Source organism: Cantharellus anzutake (genome assembly GCF_015039405.1).
Source record: "Cantharellus anzutake strain C23 chromosome Unknown EI90scaffold_4, whole genome shotgun sequence".
NCBI classification, from domain to species: domain Eukaryota; kingdom Fungi; phylum Basidiomycota; class Agaricomycetes; order Cantharellales; family Hydnaceae; genus Cantharellus; species Cantharellus anzutake.
Genome location: NW_024066954.1, coordinates 1,649,681 through 1,670,861, shown reverse-complemented (window position 1 = coordinate 1,670,861; position 21,181 = coordinate 1,649,681). Strand labels below are relative to the sequence as shown.

Below are 21,181 nucleotides of genomic sequence, written 5' to 3'. Positions count from 1 at the left end.
GGCCATTGATCTCAATGTCCACATTCATTCCGAACAAGATCTGTGATCTTGTTCCCCCCACCCCCATTCGGAGGATGACTGGGTTCTCCAATTGGAGGATTGGGATGTGGACTGCATGGACAAAGTCCAGTGATATTGCATCCATTTTGGCTCCACTGTCAAATAGCATGTAGGCTTTTATGCCTGCTATTTTTATGTGAGCCATCAGCATTCTCTTTGTTGAGAGTGGTCTGTTCGCAGGATATTTTCCCATGTCTTTTAAGATGCAAAATTTCGCATCAAACAAGGGGGTCTGGGTTTCAATGGACTTTTGGTCCTTCCCTTTCTCCCCGTTTTCCTTGGGCACTTTCATGTATTTCCCCAAGGTGTCTTTTCTTGGTGCTTCCACCAAGGCTTCAGCGACTTTCTCATCTGCCGTGTTTTCTAACTGGTGTGCCACAGCCAGTTTGATTTTGTAATTTATGTCATCGTGGTCAATGACTGACATTGGGCCCATCCTTATGGTCCCAACATTAACTTCCTCACCCTCTGAATTGGGTGAGTATTGAGGTCCCTCATATGGGTCCTCTACTTGAAGCTTGATGCTCTGGAGTCACCAGAGTTGTTCTCTGGTTTTTCGTCTGATGAGTCTTACAACTCTTCTTCTGATGTGTTTGCAATTTCCAGCAGCTATGCACCTTGGCTTTTCATTGCTCATAGCATGATGTTTAGGGGAATCTTTCGTTTGCCCTATTCTGCCACATTTGCTGCAAATTGGGACTGACTTTTGGTCAGTGTCAGGGCACACCCACCTGACCCGGCTCCACCTGGCCCAACCTGACCCAGTACCCCGCTGTCCACCCTTCCTTACCACCTCCCCCTTTCCCTTCCTCTCTCCTCATTCTTCCTTCCTCACTTTCTTCCTATCTTACTTCTTCTTTATTCTCTCTTTATTCTACACAGACGACCTTCTTTGTATCAATGTACCATTGACCCATCTGCAGCGCGCCCACCATGTACCCGGCCCAGGCACCTCGGGCGACTTCCCACTGTGCCCAGCATGCGTGCCTGCACTGGATGCCCTTGGGATCTCCCATGGAGACACCTGGGTGGTTACGGCTGTGTGTGAGGGTGACATGGCACCTGTCATGTGATCTAAGCCGCATGTATATAAACGAACCTGGAGTGGGAACCGAAGAAGTAACCTTCTTCTCAACTTTCCACTTCAGTCTAAGTGGCCAGGGACCACTGTCCCGCATCGGGCCTGTCAGTACGCACACCCGATCCACCCCCCACCAGGCTCTCAGCCCCAGACACTACACCTGGGCCCCCTCAACCCCGGACGAGTCCCTGACAGTCAGTTTTCCTTGAATGTTTCGGGGATATATCCTCTTTCCATCTGGGTTTGGGCTCTTCAGCCTTCTTCCCTGATGGGAGAGCTCTACCGTGGCTTGTGGTCGCCATGGTGGTTGTTTGGGTGTAATATCCCGATCTGTATGCTGAAGACATCTTCAGCCCATCAATTATCTTGTCCATGCAAGATATTGCTCTTATCATCTCCTCGTTTGTGTCAGAAACTGTATTTGAGGTGATCGTGGGAAGCAGAGTGGAGTGCGGTGGCATGAGTGTTCACTTAGCTAATGTGCAACTCTGTTGCAAGGCATCTTGGGAGATGGGACTTCAGCTTCAATGACTCAGCTGGAGCATTGCGCCATGCATTCTAGGCTGTCCCGTATTTCAGGGTAGTGGGAGGACCTTGCAGCGACATTACTCAGGCAGAGATGAAACTTAGAGGTGAACTTAAGACAAGAGTACTTTGGGGGGATTTCTAGTCGATATTCGAACTGAGGTACATTGACAGTAAACTACAAGTATAAATACGAAAAGAGAACAAAGAAGGGGCCAGTTGGTCCGGCAACTGAATGGGAAGCAGAGCGGTAACCACAGCGAACTGAATGAGCAGCGTGAACCAGGGAGACAGGTTATTAAGGAATGGATGGAAGTGAAATAAACAATATTAACATGGAGATGGCATAGAGAGAAGGACTAAGGGGACTGACAACCTGACGCCAATATGGCAACAGATCAAGTGTCAATATATATAAGCGACAATATTAGCAAGAGAACTAAGTGAGGAGGGGGCATGTGGTGTTTGGCAATAAATGAGTGGAGTGTAGCTGAGTGAGGAGGGTTGGAGATAGCGGAAAGGGAGGCAATGCTGTGGGACCACAGGCGGGGTAGGATAGCAGTGCCACTGGGTGGCAGGTTGCAGAGAAAGCTGACGGGGGAGGGGTGGTGGGGATGTAGGAGAGTGATAGTGGATGGGCACCTTTTGCGGGGCCATGACAGTTTGAGGAGAAGTCCACTCTGATTCTATCATGAGTGATCATTTCCCTCTTTCATTCGAGGGGAATGTTGTTTAGGAACCTGGCATTGAAGGATGCCTGGTCTGGTGGCATCACCATCTGGGACGCTGCTTTGGACAGTTCTAAGTAGAACTGTTTTAAACCTTTCTCCACTTCATATTTAACATTGCGGTATTTCTTTGTTGCATTCAACATGGCAGAGGCTTTGATGAAAGTTCTCATCAGTATGTTGAGAACTTCGAGGAACATGCCCTCGTCTCCTCTGATGAGAGTTTCATCTCGGAGTCTTATTCCGAGGTTGAACATGGGTCCCCCTAATCTGCGAATCAAGCAGTCCAGATGGACTTCATCGAATTTGGGGCCTTTGCATCCTTGTGAGGCAAGGAATCCCAGTAGTTCTGTGAACCACTGCCAGAACAACTCCATGTCGTTCTCCCCTGACCATTTCTTGTCAGGGAAAGCTGGCCTGTTCTTCAGAGCTTCTGGCTTCACTCCCTCTGGGTAGGGAGTGAGTATTCTCACTTTGGCCATTCTTATGGCCTTTTGTACCATTTTTCCAGGCACTCTTCTTGCTCCCCTGCCTTCGCAGGGTCACTATCCAATGGAGATTTCTCCTTTGGAGGGCTTTTTGCTGGAGGGAATCTCTCACAGCATTGCCTTCGTTTCAGGCGATTTCACCTGAAGTTGTATCGGAATTCTCTCATTGTTTTGAGAGAGTGTGATTGTGTTACCTCTCTGTTCGAGAGGCTCATCAAAGGTGGAGGTTTGGCTGAACCTTTGTTTGGTACATGCTGATTCTCCTCCTGATGAGAAGGATCTCTTTTGCATCTCTGTCGAGTTGCTGATGATACTCCAGTGTACTTTCACTGGTTGTCCTTTTCATGAATTTTTCATGAGTTTTGGTTTTTTCCTGGCCTGTGGACCATGAATACTTTTTTGTTTCCTCACTATTTTGTGAGAAGGTTTAACTCTTTCAGCAAGTCTGTTTGCTTGCTCATTTTGTCAGTCAACGCATCGATTGCATTGGCCATTCTTTCTAGAGTTATCTCTAGATGAGCCCTGCTATTGTGGCTCGTTTCCTCAATCTTTTTTTGGATTGAGTTTATCGCATTTATTATGTGCAATTCCTGGTTTTCCAGGAGGAAGTTAAGCTGGGTGAGTAGTGACTCTCCCCAGTTTACATTGCCACTTCCGGGAGTTCCAGAAGGGGATCTTGGAGTATAAACTCCATGCTTGCTTTGTTTAGGCGAGGCAGTCATGGAGGGCACTTCCTTTTCATGGAAGAGTTTGTTTGCTGATTTTTCCTTACTTTTCTGTAAGCGAACTCTCTCATTTCGGTTTGCCTTCTCTTCATAATCTTGGAGACCTCCTCTGAGGTTGGCAACCTTGCCTTGTCTGGCATGGCATGGGGTTGTGTAAACAGCGGAAGTTCTTTTTGAGCTTCCATGCTCTGAGAGATCCTGCTCTCAGGGCATTCCTTTGCACCTTATCAGGCCTTTAGCCTGAGAAGAAGTTGTTCTTCATTTCCCCATCCTCCATTTGGATGGAACCTGGAACAAGTCCAGTAATTTGTTGGATAGCCGATGTGGAGGTTCCTCCCTCTGTTTTCCTTTGTCTGCCTTTGGGGCTTGACTTGGGGAAACAGGGGAAGACTCCAGGGGATAGTGGGGCCCTGGAGTTTCCTGCGACTGTATCCAATCAGCTTTTCAGGCTGATTTGTTTGGCACTTATGCATTTATTGCACAGGTTGATCACCTCCTCTGTGTCAGGGCACACCTGCCTGACCTGGCCCCACCCAGCCCCACTTCAGCCGGTACCCCACCACCCAGTCTCCTCCTACCTCCTCCCCCTTCCTCTTTCTTTCCTTTCCCTGTATCAATGTACCATTGACCCACCTGCAGCGTGCTCACGACACGCCCAGCTGTCAGGGGATGGACCCTGGGTCCCCATGACCCCTCTCTACAGCCCACAGTCTGGCCTGTAAACACAGCCCATCTCAGGGCATAGCTACTGTGGGTAAGAAAGTGAGAAGAAGGTTAACTTCTCACTTTCCCAGTGGCCCCAATATGGCGAAAACTTCTGGGGATACCCGGAAGTCACATGAGGTGGGATCCGGGGTTGGATCATGCGGTGCACGGAGCGTGCGGTGCAGGAAGTGCGCGGGAAGTGGAGCGGGTCCGGACGCAGGTCCGGGTCCAGGCTAAGTCAGGGTATGTGCCCTGACACCACCCCGGGTGCCTCGGGTGACCCCCCGCTATGCCCAGCTCGCACGTTCACAGTGGATGCCCTCAGGATCCCCCACAGGGACACCCAGGTGACTACAGCTGTATGCGAGGATGACGTGGCACCCGTCACGTGACCCAAGCCACATGTATATAAACATACCTGAAGTGGGAACCAAAGAAGTAGCCTTCTTCTCACCCTTTTCCACTTCAGGTAAGTAGCATAGCATTCCCCTTTTAATAATGATAACACCCTTTTCCACTTCAGTCTAAGTGGCCAGGGACTGTCTCCTGAGCCAGGCCTGCCAGTATGCACACCCACTCTGCACCCTGCGAGACTTCTAGTGTTGGGCATCCCACCCGGGCCCCCTCTACCCCAGACGTGTCCCTGACACTCTGGAGGTGAGAGACCTTCCCCAACTTGAGTGAGATCAATGTGACGTGGAGTTCTAGGGGTATTGGGCCCCATACTTACTCCACATCAGTTTTTAAAACCCTCAGGGACCAGCCCTGAAGTGGTTGTTCTTTCTGGATCATGTTGATCCTCATCATCATCTGACGATGGCTGTTGTTTTGAATCTCCCATTATGGGAGATTGCAGTTTCTTTATAAACCGCTTGTTCTTCTTTATCATCACTGCAGAAGCGACCTTGCCCTTGTGGGCATGTTTTGGTGCCATTGGCGCTACTGAGTCAAGTTGTTAAAGCGATGGGATATAGTTTTGTGGGTTGTGTTGTAAAATACACCTCATACACTTAAAAAAGTGTGAGGTCTCAGTGGGGTTGCTCAGCACATGAGGCCATAAGTGATATGATGATGTGTATTTTACAGTGTGCGTAAGCGGTTAACAGAAGTTCCCACTTACCCACATGACTTTATGTACATCATAATTACATATGGCTTGGGGTTCAGGGCTATTGCCCTGACACCTACCCTACTCCCATCCACTCCAATACCCACCTTTGGGCATGATGTCACCTCCTCATCACTCCTCTCCCTCCAATCCTCTTCCACCAACCTCCGCCAAGTTATGACCTTCTGCCATAGTCCTGTACCCCATACTCAGACACCGCTCGTACCTTTGCTCCAAAATCCCATCATGGTTCTGACCTCGGACTTTGACTCCACCTTGGCTAAGTCCATTGCATTGGTGACCTCATTCTATGTAAATGCCATTGCCAATATTCCTTGGACTTCTGACTCCACCTCCTCCACCTCCACAACCTCTGTAAGCCCCACTACCTGTGAGCTTCATGGACTGTTCTCAGCACTTTCGCCGCTTGTACTGTATCTCTTGCACTTTCCCCTCATCCCTATTTGGACTACTGTTTCCTTCCATTTAGCCAGTTAGTCATCAACCCCACTTCACCTCATCCTCTTGCCTCTCTGCGCTTTGCCCTCCCCACCTCCTTTTGGATGTACCATAGAGTCTACCCATGACCTTCGGTACCACTCCACTTCCATAATTCCCTTTGTCTCCATTCAGACACCTTTGTTCCGATTCGGACCCCCTTTGATTTCCTTGTGCTTTTGTCTCCCCATTATATACAGGCACTTTCAGACCCTCAGTCTAGAAGTGCCCCCTAGGACTTCCTGCTCATCACTTCTGAAATTAAGGACCAAATGGACAAACAGCAATGGCACAGCACTCCCATTGAGTCACTGAGGCCAAGGTCCCTCCTTGCTAATTCTCTGTCATACATAAGTAATCACTCTCTGGAAGCAAAAATGACAAAACCTGCATTGCCTCTTATTGTCAACACAAGACTTCCACTGCTCAAATGGGGGCCTGGAAGCTGTATAATAGACACCTTGGTGGATTTATATTTTTAATAAATGCCATATTGAAAATTGTTGTTTGTGTGGGCAGAAATGAATGGTGGTAACTGCCGAAATCAAAGAAGGAAATATGTTGCCATTCCCTTTTCCCTCCAAAACTCAGCAGAACCGAGTTACTGTGTATGCCTCTAACAAAAAAAATGCAAGCAGGCAAATAATTTGGGACTATACTCCCAGAAGGTTCATTTTTTTCATTTTTATCCAATTTGTAACTCACATATTCTTGCAAATATCATGCATACAGAAATCACGCATATATGAACAGGGTCCAAATGAACCATTATTACCAATTTTGGACCTGCTTGTCATCGATATCAATTGCTCTCTCTGATTCAGGGAGTGTTGACTTTGAGCTAGAGAGTGATTCTGAAATTGAAATTGATGATGAGTGTGAACCAGACACTCACCCTCATATCCCACCAATCCCCCCCTTTGGAAGCGACTGGCTGAATCCCAAAAAGCACTTGTGGCATTGATCAATAAGCGTGGTGCAATTCCCAGAAACAAAGTCCACTATGCCGGAAACACAATCAATGGGACTCAGGCTGAGCATACACAGCATTATCATGCTGCCAAATGGTGAGCTACCAAAGCAAAGCTGTGAGAGATGAGCAACAAAACAGCAACTGATCAGAAGAAGTGGACAATTACTGACTTTTTTCTGAGTCATCAATCCTGCACATCCACAATCAATCCAATATCCCCCCCTTCTAATACTCCAAACTGTCCCAGCACGTGTCCCAGTGAATCCAATGGCTCTAGTGATGAGGGAGAAGTCACTATTGCTAGTGGCAATGTGATTCCAGAAAGTCAGACAACAGCGTGGGTTTCAACATGGACACTGGCACTCTCACCTGAGTCCGCCGTCAGGGCACGCCACCCTGTGCCACCTCCTTCTCTCTCTCCTGTCTTTCTTTCTTTCTTTTCTTCCTTCTTTCTTTCCTTCTTTCTCCATATGGATGACCTTCTCCTTTATGCCTGTAGCCAGGATGCATCCGACACCAGGTACCCTGCACAGGTGCCACACTGCTGGATGCGCTGCGCACCTCTACTTGTATTTCTCTTCTCTGACACTTGGGATCACCTGCAGAGCCACCCGCGATGGCCCAGCTCCATTCTGGGGGTGACGTGGCATCCTCACATGACTGATTCCCACTTGTATATAAACCGAGCCAAAGCAGAACCGAAGAAGCTGTCAAAAACCCCAAATGAGGGTAAAGTGCATGAGTCCAAATGCAGGTGGGGCTCAACTAGAGGGGATCCGAGAACTCCGGTAGTGAACTGAAGCTTCTCCAGGAAGCCCAAGTCTGCTGGGTGGTACAAGAGGCTCTAAGAAAGACACAGCCTCAGTGACTCGGAGGGAGCACTGTGCCTCCGTTACGTCTCAGTTAGTCCTTTTATTTCATGTGTCTGAGGTATCTTGTAGGAGGAGGTCAGGATTCACTCATAGAGGGACTTGGGGTAACTTTCAGTCGAGATTAGAACTGAGGTACAAAGGGTTCTAATCTACAGGTATATATAGAGGGAGGAAGAGAAGGACTTTAGTCAAAGTCTGAGTGATACTGACAAACACCAAAAGGTGCCAAATGATACCAAAAGGTCCTGAACAATATCCTTAACGGGGAACTGAGGTGTCAGGTCAAGGAGGGTGGAGTAGAAGGCTGGAGGATAAATGGGAACGAGAAATGGGTAAAGGGAAGTTAGCCGACTGAATGGAAAGAAGACAACAGTCATACTACAAATGGAAGGTGACTAATTTATGATGATGTGAGCGGGATCACCGGAGGATGTGGGTAGCTCCAAAGCTGGAGTTACATATCCAAAGGATGTTGGGTGACTCCACTAAATGAAATGGGAGGGGGAACGGTTTAGAGGCATGTCACACTATGTCAGAGATCTGTTGGGGGGTCGGAGCCAATCCGGAGTCTCCGAATGTTCCGACTTGGGGCCGAGCTTCCAGGATGGGAGTGGCCAAGTGTTAGAACGGGCGGATACAGACGACTCCGGAGTGGAATCGGAGACTTAGCGTGGAGGGACCTTGGCCTCAGCGACTCAAGCGGAGCGCTGTGTCATTGCTGTTTGTCCATTTGGTCCTTAATTTCACAGTAGGTGAGCAGGAAGTCTCTAGGGGGCATTTCAGGTTGATTTCGGACTGAACCAAAACGAGTATGTACAAGCGCCGATATATATAATGGAGGGGGCAAAAGCACAAGGAAAACAAAGGGTACCAAATCGGAACGAAGACGTCCGAACGGGAACAAAGGGTAGAAGAAGCGGAGCGGTACCGAAGGTCATAAGGTAGGACCTGTGATACGTCCGAAAGGAGGTAGGGAGGGCGAGGCCCAGAGGGGCAGGAGGATGAGGAGAAGTGGGGATGATGACTAACTGGCTAGAATGGGAAGAAGCAGTAGTCCAAATAGGGATGGGGGGTAAAGGCGAGAGATACATTACAAGCAGCGAAAGTGCCGAAGGCGATCCGTGAAGCTCAGGGGTTGTGGAGCTTACGGAGGTTACGGAGGCGGGGTTGAAAGTCCAAGGGATATTGGCAATGGTGTTTACGTAGTATGAGGTCACCAATGCAATGGACTAAGACCGAGGTGGAGTCAAAGTCCGAGGTAGGGACTATGACGGAGGCTCGGAGCAACGGTATGAGCGGTGTCCGAGTACGAAGTACGGGACAGCGGTGGAAGGTTGTAACTTGGCGGGAGGGTGGTGGAGGAGTACCAGAGGGAGGAGAGAGGGGAAAGGTAAGGGAGGAGGAGTGGTGGAGAGGAGAGTTGTCAGGTCCGAAGGTGAGTATCGGAGCGGATGGTGGAAGCAGAGGAGGGTGACGGGAGGGTGGAGGTGTTGTGAAGGAGGAGCGGAGTAGGAGGAGGAGGAGTAGTAGGAGGGTGGCGAGAGGGGCGGCGTTCGGTCCGAGGGGAATATTGGAGCGGATGGAGATAGGGGAGGAGAGGGAAGGAGGAGCAGAGGTGGCGTGGGGGGTGAGAGGAGGTGTGTTGCCAGGACCGGAGGTGAAGAGGGTGGAGGTCCGGAAGTCGGGTAGGGGTCGGGTATGCACGGATATGACACCAAGGGCAAGTGTGCCGAAATCCAGGCCAGAGCTGAGACAGTTGGGGAGGAAGGCGACATTGGGAAGTGGGGGGGGTATGGTGTAGGGGATGATGAGGTTGTTAGGAAGGTGTAGTGAGGTGGGAGAGTGCAGGGTTGGGATTCTGGGATATGACAGAAGCAACCTTCTTCTCACTTTCTGCTTCAGGCAAGTACCCTAACCTAGTTTAGCCTTTCACCTTAATAACAATACACTTTCTGCTTCAGCAAGAAGCCATGGAGGGACATGAGCCCAAGAGAGGGCCATCCACTATACTGCCCCACTACTCCACTACCACCTGAGCCGCTAGCACCAGGCATTATGCCACCACCCCCAGACTCGTACCCAGTCGGAGGAGCTCCGTGGACGCGCAAAATAATAGCTTTTTTATGCAATGTAAATAAATGTTCTCACACTAGACCTGCTTCTGATTAAAGTCACGTTCTGTACTCAATACAACAGATCACATGGTACGGAGTTAAACACATAGCCGATCACCTACTCCGAAACTTGCCTGCGACACTTCGCTCCTCCGACTGGGGCAAATTGTAGATGGCTGTGCTACAGCACTTTCCGTCCCAAATTTTCCCGTGCTAATCTGTGGCCCGATTAGGCATCCAACGCCAACATCTCCGCCCTCCATGTCCGCCTCCGCTTCACTTGATCCTATCCCATCTGAACCTTCCATGTCCATCTCATCTGAGCCCTCCACCACAATAAAGCCTATGCCTACAGCTGAGCAGATCAGGGCCCTGAGTGAAAAAATGTGGTCAAGACGTGCCTGCTGGTTCCAAGCTGAAATTGTGGAACATCTTCTTCGATTTCCCGAACATAATCTCGTCGCTACTGCAGCAACTGGTACTGGAAAAACATATACATTTTTCCTTCCGGCACTCTATGAACAATCTGGTGTTACCTTCATTATCATCCCTCTAAAAAAACTGGCTCACCAACACCGCGAGAGTGCCGTCAAGTTAGGTTTGAGTGCGATGACTTTGGAAGCTGAAACCATCAGTAAAGAAGTAATAAATGTATGTTTCTCTTACTCCACACACACCGATAGGCTAATTTCTATGCAGGAGATAGCAGAAATCAAATATAAATATGTTATCCTTGGACCGGATTTGCTGACCAGCGAACTCATGAGGCTACTTTGGCGGAATACAAAATTTGTTTCCCAAATCAACCGAATCATCGTTGATGAGACACACTGCGTTACGCAATGGTTATCCTTCTGTTCTAAGTATCAAGACCTTCGCTCAGTATATGCGCACCTTCGATGCCGATGCCAATGGTATCTTACGTCCGCAACCCTCGACACACGTACTTGCAGCAAAGTACTTTCTACAATTAATATGGATCCATATCATAATAAAGAGGGTGGGACTTACACAAAGTGGATCCGCTGCTCGAATGACCGTCCGAACCTACATTACTGTGTATGGCCGATGGAATACAGTAGACAATCTTGCAAAGATTTGGCGTTCCTTGTACCATTGGGACTCAAAGAATCCGACCCTATACCGGAGCCGTTCTTCGTTTACTGCAACTCTCGAAACAATGCGGAACAGTGCGCTACTTACCTGTGGTCTCGAGTGGAAGGATCATTGAAGAGGAGAATAATTTGGGTACATTCCGGAATGTCAGATAAACACAAACAGAAAGCAGTAGAAACGTTCAGAAATGGAAAACTTATCGGAATTACTGCAACAGAAACCTTGGGTTTGGTAAGTGTGATGCTTCATGCATGATGATTGCAAACTCACTAGTGAGTTTAAAACAAAGGGTTTCGACCTACCAAATATCACAAGACTGGTTCAATTTGGCCCACCCGATAATCTGAGTACGCTTGCTCAGCGCTTTGGTCGTGCAGCAAGGGATCCAGACACAACAGGCATTGTGATCCTTCTTGCACCACGGGATTACTTTGAGGAAACCCGTCGCAAGCGAGAACAGAGGGCAAAGAAGGCCACCAAACGGAAGAAGCGCAAAGCCCCTACTCAGAAAACCACAAGTACCAATGAGCGGCCAAGGAAGCGAATAGGGGGACTGCAGCAGTCTCTTACCAACGTTGCAGATGCCCACGAAGTACCCCCTTCAAACGAGGAATTTAATGACTATCTGCTTGATCTTCATCAAGCGGATCCTACACTGGCGCTGCGAGAAGATGTTTGGCCATCAAGTGACATTGATCAGCTGGATACGGTTCATGAGGGGGATTGCGATTTGGATGCATCCAATTCATCAGAGGGTGAAATATGGGATGAGTTTCCAGATATCGCTTTTGATGAGGTCTGTAATGCAATGGAGGAATTTGATAGTGATCGGTTAGAGTCCTCAGATGGGGTTGTCGGTGAGTCTTTCCCATGACAATGATGTTTGTTGCGCAGACTTACACTCGAGTACCAGATCCCAAAGACTATATGACAACTAACAACATTGATGGGATCGTGGGTGGTGAGGTGGTGGGAGAGTTGCAGTCTGCTGAGATGCTGTTGGGCCTTGGAGATGGTGGCAACTGTGCATCCTTACGGAAAAAAACGAGAACAATGAGGCCAAAGAAGGCACTGGCAGGCCGCGAGAACATTGACCCAGGTCTTGATGCATTTATCAATGCAGACCTACTGCCCGAGGGCAACCCTAGAAGAGGTTGTCGTAGGTTAGTACTTGATTTGTATTTCGGGAATAACCAGACAAGTGAGTTTGAATTACCTTTCCACCTGATCTGCCCTGATCCACCCGCTAGAAATGCCACGCACCTGTTGCAAACGGTGTGATCTGCGCAAACCAACAACTTGTTGTGACCTACATACTCCTGGATACACGTCAGGGATGTTTGATGCCATAGTTGAACCACCGTCCAGTAAATGGAACCCACAGCAGGTCGGACCCAAGTTGAAATATGAGAAGGATGAGGCAAGGTCAGCTGCTCTTGACAAAGCACTTTATGAGTGGAGGAAGGAAGAATTTGCCCACACTTACCCTGACCGCCGTGACGATATGTGGGTGGGAGACTGGCTTGTCCTCTCTGATGATGTCATCGACGACATCATCTATCTTGCGCACGGGAACAAGTTAACATGTCGCAAAAAGTTCATTCAGCTTGTGGATTGGGTAAATCGTGAACGCTATGCTTCGGACTTACTCAGCATTGTGCACAACATATTCCCCCCCCACCTGAGCTACCTGCTGTCGCTCCAAATGCATCTCGAGCTGCAGAAAGTTCTCGAGCCATCACATGCTCGAACTGTCGATCCTGGGGTCACAATGGTACGTTTTTCTGTAATTTTTCACCCAGTAACAAACGAACTTGCTCTAGCTCGAACATGCTCTGTACCCTGTGGTGCATGTGGGCGAACGGGCCATACACGTGAGTATTTCAGCATACTTGGTGTATCAATAGGGTGCATTACATTTTCATTCTCTCAGGAACAAAAATGCAACGACAAAGAAAATGCTGCGCTGGCTTCAACATCAGTATTGGGCCACTGAAGTTTATGCTGCCAGATCCGCAGCATCTATTGTATGTCCGTCATCATTTTCTTCATCATCTACATTGACCAAGTTCCACATCATCCCCCTATCAAACTGCGCACACCCCTTCTGAAAGTAATCTACTATCTCATAAGGTGCCTTCCGCCCCCTCTCGTACCGATGTGGCCGAAGTTCACGAAGGCTCTTTCTTAAACCATCCAACCTCGATTGGATGTCAGGAGCTGCATGATGGAGCGTTTTCTCTGGTATGTGAAAATCGCTCTCAACGTCTTCGATGCACTGGCGGTATGCATTGATTATTGATGATTGACTAATCACGTAGTTAATTGTTTTCCCAGATCCCGAGCCGCCGTATACCACCTGTGGTTCGATGTTAAAATCTGTCATCACTATTAATGTTTGCCGCACCTTTGTATATAGGTTCATAAGTTCCACAAGCCAGTCAACTGCTCGAAATGTGCCCTCCTTTCCAGATGGACAGCATAACCAACACCTCATCACAGCCTCTTTTAATGGTTCAGGAAGTTGGTTGAGTTGAAATAAGAACTTGGATAAGTGTTTCGCGTATTTGTATTTTCCACAGGCCTGAAACACCGGCACCCAGAATGAGAGGACATTGATGATGATATCAACCATTCCGTGGTTCATTGCATGAACAAGAATCCGGTAATACATGGAATCGCGGTTGAATAGGACCTGGTTCATCCATCGTTCATCGCACTGCCTGTTACGTCTTTGATCAGATGAGATTGTGTTTGTTTCGAAATACTCGGACACAATGATCTTTGCCCTTCTCTCAATGTCCCCCCAATCTGGTTTACTCTCTGCATAATTCTGCAGGTCTCCTCCGATGTTCTCTGTCCAAGCGTCAAGGATTGTGCTTCTTGTAATGAACATTATACCGTCATTCATCATATGGAAGGGAGGGACACTTTTGTTGAGTTTTGCGATGTCATTGGGGAAGAGATGGGCGAGTTTTTTATAGAGGCTGTTTGGATCATTGCGTAAGTCATGTCCCACCACATGTATCCTGTTAATAGCATCAATGCATGCCATTCTAACATGAAAAAGCCCAGGGATCGGCAGCAGATAGTGCATGCGCTCCAAAACGTCGTCCTCGATGCACCGCGACTGCAAGATAGTCTCAATTTTTTCCAATGTTCCAAGATCACCATGAACAAATATAATGTACTTCTCGTATGTCACTGCGTTCATGATGCTGCTTTGTTCCAGCAGTGACAAGAGAGCTTCGATGTTTCCATCGATTGTTGATGCCTTTGCATACATTGCTTTTGCAGTTGAGTACTTTGTTTTTCCGGGCTCAGTTTGAATGTTGACTGTGGTTGACCGAGGTTTGAGCGCATTTCGGGGAAGTATTCATCAACAAGCACTGATTTGACATGCCACTGACAATGTTTTATGAGGTTCTGGACAGTGGCTGATGTTGGGATGACGTCGGATGGAGTCATGGGAGGATAGGGATTTGTGGCATCTGGGTTATTGTGGTGGCGATCCCACAACATCTCGGCATACTCGAGGTGTTCTGGGAGCACTTGACTAGGGGGATCAAGGAACACGCCAGTGGTGATGCTCTCAAAGGTGTGTTCATTGAGATCTGTTGACTGACCGACTCCAAATTTGAAGTCGCAGTTGTCATAAGCGAGATTGAGTACCCTGGTACGTCCAAGTTCCATGTTCATAATTTTCTGCGTCCTCATTAATGAGTTCCGAATGTTTTCAGTGGACTTTGGTGAGACTGCAAGGCCTGCATGTGCAGCCCACTCTCGGACCGATTTGGATGCCTGGCTCGCTGCAAGATAGAACGCATTTTTGGCTTGCATTGCATTGCAATGCTCGTTGGAACTGTGGAGCAAAATTGATATAATTACAGCTGCTTTCTGTATCACAGTAAGTCGTACTGTCTCATGGAAATTGTTCAAATGCTTACTGTATTGAGGAGTGCATAATTCCTTTCTCCAGATGTGGCTTTACTGGCTTTACCTGCAGATATGTTGTCATCTTGGGCTCCATCATTGGCAAAATTGGATTGCACTGGGATAGGTTTTGCTCTCCTGCGCGACCCTGAAGCTCCATTTACATCCAATAACCGGCAACAGAGGCCCCAAAGGGCTGGGGACTTGGCTTGGAATAGCTCCTTCAACCTACTTAACCGGCCTGCTTCCAGTTGATCCACGCGTGCCTTATGTGCACTCATATGTAAGCCATTCTCTGTTCCCATAAGATCTTGAGCTTCCTGGCTATAGCCCAATGCAGAACTGTCCAAAACGAAATGATGTAAAACCACTGCCTCTGCAGGTGTGTCATGAGCAGATGGACGCAATATTGCAAATTCCAATTTAAGTTTTTCATCAAGGAAGTGCTTGTGGGTGAGCAGTATTGATACAAACATGGTCACCGTTATCCCCTGAGCGGAGATACACCTCAGGATTTCCTCTGCATGCAATATTCGGTCAGCTGCAGTCAGAGCGGACATGGAGGGCGGAGATGTTGGCGTTGGATGCCTAATCGGGCCACAGATTAGCGCAGGAAAATTTGGGACGGAAAGTGCTGTAGCACAGCCATCTACAATTTGCCCCAGTCAGAGGAGCGAAGTGTCGCGGGCAAGTTTCAGAGTAGGTGATCGGCTATGTGTTTAACTCCGTACCATGTGATCTGTTGTATTGAGTACAGAACGTGACTTTAATCGGAAGCAGGTCTAGTGTGAGAACATTTATTTACATTGCGTAAAAAAGCTATTATTTTGCGCGTCCACGGAGCTCCTCCGACTGGGTACGAGTCTGCACCGCCCCTACCTCTCCTGCACCGTCCCTGACATCCACGCATGCACCCACACCCACACCCACTGTACACCCATCCAATACACTGGGCCCAACCATCCTCTCTGCTGGTAGCCAAAGCGCAGGTGAAGAGGAACTCACTGTGACTTGCTGTTCACATACTCATGTTGCAGTGCCAACCAAGACTCAGGTTATGGAGGCAGCAGCCAAACTCGATGCTCTCATAAGGCCTCCTCGAGATACTGGTGCTGGTCACAAACATTTGAACTTTGACAATTTTACGCAGATGCAATTGGAGCAGATGCTCCAAGTCTACCGGATGTTTGGCTCAACGCAAATGGACTTGAGTGGGGAAATGGGATGGATTAAGGCATCGTTGTGGGTCGCAAAATCACAGGATCGGGGCCCATCATATGCTTCACGGGTGAGAAGATGGTGCTGGGTGTTCATGAAGGACTATGAAACGATTCCAGTCAACCCATATGGACGGTGGAAGGAATCAGTTCTGACTACTGATGAAGATCTTAGGAACGAGATTGAGGCACACCTGTGCGGCATTGGACCCTATGTCTCAGCTACAGACATAGTCCAGTTCTTGAATACTCCAGAAATGTGAGTCCGACTCAATCGTGATAAGCCAATCTCGGTTTCAACAGCACAACATTGGCTCCGAACAATGGGTTATTGCTGGCAGCAGGAGAAAAAAGGCCAATAGTCAGATGGGCATGCATGGGAGGATGTTGTCCAGTACCACCAGAGTGTGTTTCTGCCTGCCATGGCAGACTACAATGATTCCATGAGGAAGTGGAATATCAAAGGCAAACAAGAAATTTCTGACAACCCACCCAATCGGCCCATTGTCATCTGGTACCATGATGAGTCCATTTTTTATGCTCATGATCGCCAAAGACTGCACTGGGTTCACAGTTTGGAGTCAGCAAAGCCTTACCCAAAAGGTGAAGGAGCATCACTCATGGTTGCTGATTTTGTCTCAGCTGACTATGGTTGGCTGAGAGGTGACGGATGTGATGCACAAGTGACACTTAAGCCTGGAAAAAACAAAGATGGGTACTTCACCAATGATGATGTGATTGAGCAAGCATCATGTGCCATGGAGATCTTGAAGACTCGCTACCCAAATGACAAGCATGTCTTTGTGTTTGATAATGCTCAGACTCATTTCAAATGTGCTGATGATTCATTATCGGCAGTCAAAATCCCAAGGAATCCCAAGCCATGGGGGTTCCTGTTGTTTTGCATGATGCCAATGGCTCAATTGTCCATGGTCCAAATGGAAAGCCTTGCATGACTACAAAATGCATGGCTGACACAATGTTCAATGGGCAGCCCCAGCAACTTTATTTTGCTGACAACCACCCACAATACCCAGGATATTTTAAAGGCATGGCCCAGATTCTCACCGAGCGGGGCTATGACACAGCTCACTTGCATGCTCAATGTGATAAGTTCAAGTGCTGAGCCACAGCAAGCCAGTGTTGCTGTTGCAACATCCTTTTCCATTCCAATGATTTCATGAACATCAAAACTCTTCTTGAGACTCATTGTGAGGCCACTGGTTCCAACGTGCTGTGTCAAGAAGACATTCCTTGGATAGGTCTGATCACTATCCAGGCGATGCTGTCGGGTGGAGCTTGATGTTCCGGGTCGTCCGACGGTGGGTTGGAGACAGACTGGAGGTGGGGTGGAGCTCCAAGGGTGACGGGGTGTTGAAGGGACTCGGCTTCAGCAACTTGGAATGGAGCACTGCACCCGGTACATTCTTGTTGTCCCCAACTTGTCAGGGGAGCTGGCAATGGAGGAACTGAGGCCACCAGCAGAAGGGGGCTGGAAGCCCCCCCCTCACTACTTAACGAAGGAGGCGTTAGCAAGGGTCAATCATTCATCATGCGATTCGTTGGATTTTATACCAAGGCATCTCTAGGAGCGCCTGTTACTCAGTTCTTTGGAGCAGCAGATGAGTGGGACACGATAGACATCCTGGAGGAGGTTTTGGAGGGCTCAAGACTGTTTATATTATAACTGGGGGGATTATTTACTAGAGGGGTGCATGCGTACATATAGTGGAAACAATTGGATCCGAAGGTAAACAAGGGTTACCAAGGAAAAGTAAATAGAAAGAATCCTCAAGACAAATAAGGAATAGGCAAAAAGCCCGAATCATGTCTGAGGTTTGTGGAGCGAGAGAATTAAAAGCCAACTGAATGGCAAGGCCTAGAAACGTCTATGAACAAGCAGGGGACTACAGAGAAAAGGTGTCTGGGAAGGTCCGGAGCCCGGAAGTTGTAGTCTGGAAGATTGGGGTTGTAGAAAATATCAAATGATAAAACAATAAAGTTTATTGAGACCGGAGGTAAAATAGGAATGGGGAGGTACCAGAAGTGAGGAGGTACCAGAGGTACCGGAGGTGCAGAGACTGGAGGTAGGAAGGAGGGTGGATAGGCAAGTTGAGATTTATCAACAATGAGCAGGCACATCTCCTTTGAACAAGGGGTCCAAGGAGGTGGAGGTATGGTGGTGGAGGTCCGTGTTAGATCAGGTGGATTCGGACGACTCCGGAGTGGAATCGGAGACTTAGCGTGGAAGGACCTCGGCCTCAGCGACTCAGGCAGAGCGCTGTGCCATTGCTGGTTGTCCTGGGGGTCCCTAATTTCGGATCTAGCAGAGGGAAAGTCTCTTGGGGGGAATTCAGGTCGATTTCGGACTGAGGTTACAAGTTACTAGGTACATTGTATATAAGGAGGGGTCCGGAATCAAAAGGAACAAGGGTAGGACAAAAGGAGACAAAGGGAGATGGAAAGAGGAACAACACCGAGGGTCAAGGGTTTGACTCAATGGTGTTTCCCAAAGGAGGAATGAAGGGCCAAGGCCCAAGGAGGAAGGGAGGAGGATGGGAGTGGGGAATGGCTAGCTGACTGAATAGAAGGAAGCAGCAGCCCAAATAGGAATGAGGGAGAATAGCGGAATTGAAATGGACAATGCAATAGTTGCAAGGTCCGGAGTAAGTCCGGAAAGTCCGAACTCGGAAGTTAAACTCCGGAATATTGGCAAACATGATTAAGTGGAATGAGCTAACCAATACAATGGGTATAAGCGGAGGTGGGGTCAAAGTCCGAGGTCGGAGCTAAGACTGGAGGTTCTGGAGATGGAGATGCAAACGGGATTCCGGAGCAGAGGTCCGGAGTCGGGAGCATAGGTGTTGCGTGCTCGCCTGGAAGGTGTTGAGGATGAGGTCGGACCCGGAATGTTCCGGAGTCAGACCGAAGGTGGTGTTGGAGCCGGAGGTGGGATAACCTCTTGGAAGTCGGCAAGGAGGAGGTGGCAGAAGGGAAGTAGGACTCTGGAAGTCAGGTTCGGAGTTCCGGGAGCCCGGAGTGGAGGTCGGGATTGTACGGATATGACAGTGATTACTTATGTATGATGCCTACCTTATTGACTGTTGACAATTGGGGCTGGGGACCCTTTATGAGGTCTTAGCAACTACTAATAGGGAGTAGCTTGTGTTGGAGAGCAAGCACATAGCATGTATTTACCCCTATTTACACCGAAAATAGATCTATAGAGCTGACAGCCATCCTGACCGGGTTTTGCCACTGAGCCCCCTTTCCAACAGCTTGAACTATGCAGTGAGACCTGAACATATAAAAAGGGTAGTAAGGTAATGTCATGGCCTGTGAGTTGTCATGACTTGTATTGTAATGTAGGGATTCCGTATAAGGCAATCCACTCACTTCAGCGGCTATACTCGCGAGACCAGAGAGAAAATACTGATGATTTTGTCTTTGTCCAATGCACATCTGTGCATATTTATACATACACGAAATGTATTACAATGATAATATATGTAAAATAAGTAACTGCACAAGCGCGCGTACGCAAGCACAGACTAAGCGGGAAATCTCCGGGGGATTTCCCACGACAATCCATCCGGTGACTCGTGATTTCAACAACTTGCTCATTTAATTAACACCAGTGACTTAGCATCAGTTTCAGTGCGCAAATCCTCCGAAACGCAATGCCTGAGTTACCAGTGAAGATTGAGATGCTCATTTCTTTCAAACATACTTTCCGAAGACAAGCAGATGTCGGGCATTTCTACTTTGTTCACTGCTAGCCGCTTCCATCACCTCCGTTACAGAAATCGGACGTGCAATAGTGCGTATCAAAAACCAGGCACACCTCCTGACCATTCACGCACGACGTCATCTGCCCAATGCCGCCACCATAATTAACAGGGGAGCATATTCCGTTTCGTCCGTCCGTGCTGGACCATACGCCAAGCTGATAGGAAACCGTGATGTTACCTCCGCAAATTGCAACGTTAATTTTTGCCCCGAGTGAAACGTGCCGTGCCTGGGGCGTGGAGGTTGCTGCGCAAATGTCGGAATCTGTTTGGGAAAACATTAATTAAAGCAATCTCATTTCGGGCTCCAGTTCACCTTTGTCCGACGGGTACAAGGTCCAATATGGTGTGCGCGCTTCGGGAGGGTAGTTAGGATGAGCACAACCGATCAGGAGAGCGTGGAAATCAGCTGCGACAATGGGGAGTAGAGCGAGTGGGATCACGGCGTTCCAAAATCGCATTGTGACTTTAGTGAAATGCTACTATTTAATGTATGTGATGTGAGTAGCTATGTGTGCGACGTGAATTAAGGAATACTGGCCTCGCTCTCTAGCGGAACACTTAGGGGACTGAAAAAAAGGGGGGATCCATCCTTCAGAGGCTATATAGTGTCTTCTTAGCCTTTGAAGAATGAAAAATAACTTACCTAACAGTCCGTGGTCGGTGCACATGCGGAGCATGGTGTGTCATTAATTGTGCCTACCAGAAGGCATCATATCGTCTAATAATGAACATTACACACATGCAAAATTAAAGTTATTCCAGCCGAGCTGAAATATCAACATACCTACAACATGCCTATGGCAAAAGGGTCAATCATACGAATTGCCACGCCACGCCGATTCTTCAATGCATGAATATTTGACTTCAAACATACCGCACACAAAACCGATTCAGGAGACTTGAACGAAAAATGGGACCAGGCAAAGAACGGCAGCACCAACCGACGACCTGAAATCGTGATAGCCTTCGCTGATGGTACTAAGGAAGCCGTTCTCAAATTATATACACGTGTTTGAGAATGGCCTCTTTATTCTCGAATTAAATTGTGTCATCCAATTAATTAGGGATACCGTGATTCGGTTCGGAGCCGAGCCGAATTGGTCATGGAGCGTCAACTTGACCAAGATTCGGTTCAATAACGAGTCCGCATGCAATTATCCCTCAACCTTCGAACTGCACCAGAGTATGAGCCAACCTGTCATCGCGTTTGCGATTTAGGACCTTCGGTTCGGCTCCGAACCGATTGG

The 21,181-nt window shown here is 48.3% G+C and overlaps 4 protein-coding genes across 4 annotated transcripts; 1 reads left to right on the top strand and 3 right to left on the bottom strand.

The window, feature by feature from the left end:
• Positions 1–10,201: 10,201 nt before the first annotated feature.
• Positions 10,202–11,465, top strand: EI90DRAFT_2879170 (P-loop containing nucleoside triphosphate hydrolase protein; the record flags this gene model as incomplete). Its single annotated transcript, XM_039053911.1, has 3 exons — positions 10,202–10,528; positions 10,577–11,224; positions 11,283–11,465. Coding segments are annotated over 3 exons (1,158 nt in total), but the record flags the coding sequence as incomplete, so codon positions are not given.
• Positions 11,466–13,109: 1,644 nt separating this feature from the next.
• On the bottom strand, positions 13,110–14,186 carry EI90DRAFT_2881729 (uncharacterized protein; the record flags this gene model as incomplete). The annotated part of the gene is made up of 2 exons (XM_039053927.1): positions 13,110–13,352; positions 13,401–14,186. Coding segments are annotated over 2 exons (1,029 nt in total), but the record flags the coding sequence as incomplete, so codon positions are not given.
• Positions 14,187–14,485: 299 nt separating this feature from the next.
• On the bottom strand, positions 14,486–14,890 carry EI90DRAFT_2884481 (uncharacterized protein; the record flags this gene model as incomplete). Its single annotated transcript, XM_039053946.1, has 1 exon — positions 14,486–14,890. A coding segment is annotated over one exon (405 nt), but the record flags the coding sequence as incomplete, so codon positions are not given.
• Positions 14,891–19,839: 4,949 nt separating this feature from the next.
• EI90DRAFT_3034580 (uncharacterized protein) lies at positions 19,840–20,931 on the bottom strand. The gene is made up of 5 exons (XM_039058548.1): positions 20,719–20,931; positions 20,578–20,652; positions 20,473–20,523; positions 20,248–20,413; positions 19,840–20,196 (listed from the first exon to the last, which is right to left on the bottom strand). The coding sequence occupies exons 4-5, from the start codon at positions 20,390–20,392 to the stop codon at positions 19,919–19,921; spliced, it is 423 nt and encodes a 140-aa protein (XP_038922532.1). The 5' UTR covers positions 20,393–20,413; positions 20,473–20,523; positions 20,578–20,652; positions 20,719–20,931; the 3' UTR covers positions 19,840–19,918.
• Positions 20,932–21,181: the final 250 nt, after the last annotated feature.

Coding starts and splice junctions, on each gene's coding strand:
- EI90DRAFT_3034580 (XM_039058548.1), bottom strand. CDS start 20,392: ATGCGATTTTGGAACGCCGTGATCCCACTCGCTCTACTCCCCATTGTC. Junction 20,197..20,247: donor CTTGTACCCGTCGGACAAAG/GTGAACTGGAGC, acceptor TTTCCCAAACAG/ATTCCGACATTTGCGCAGCA.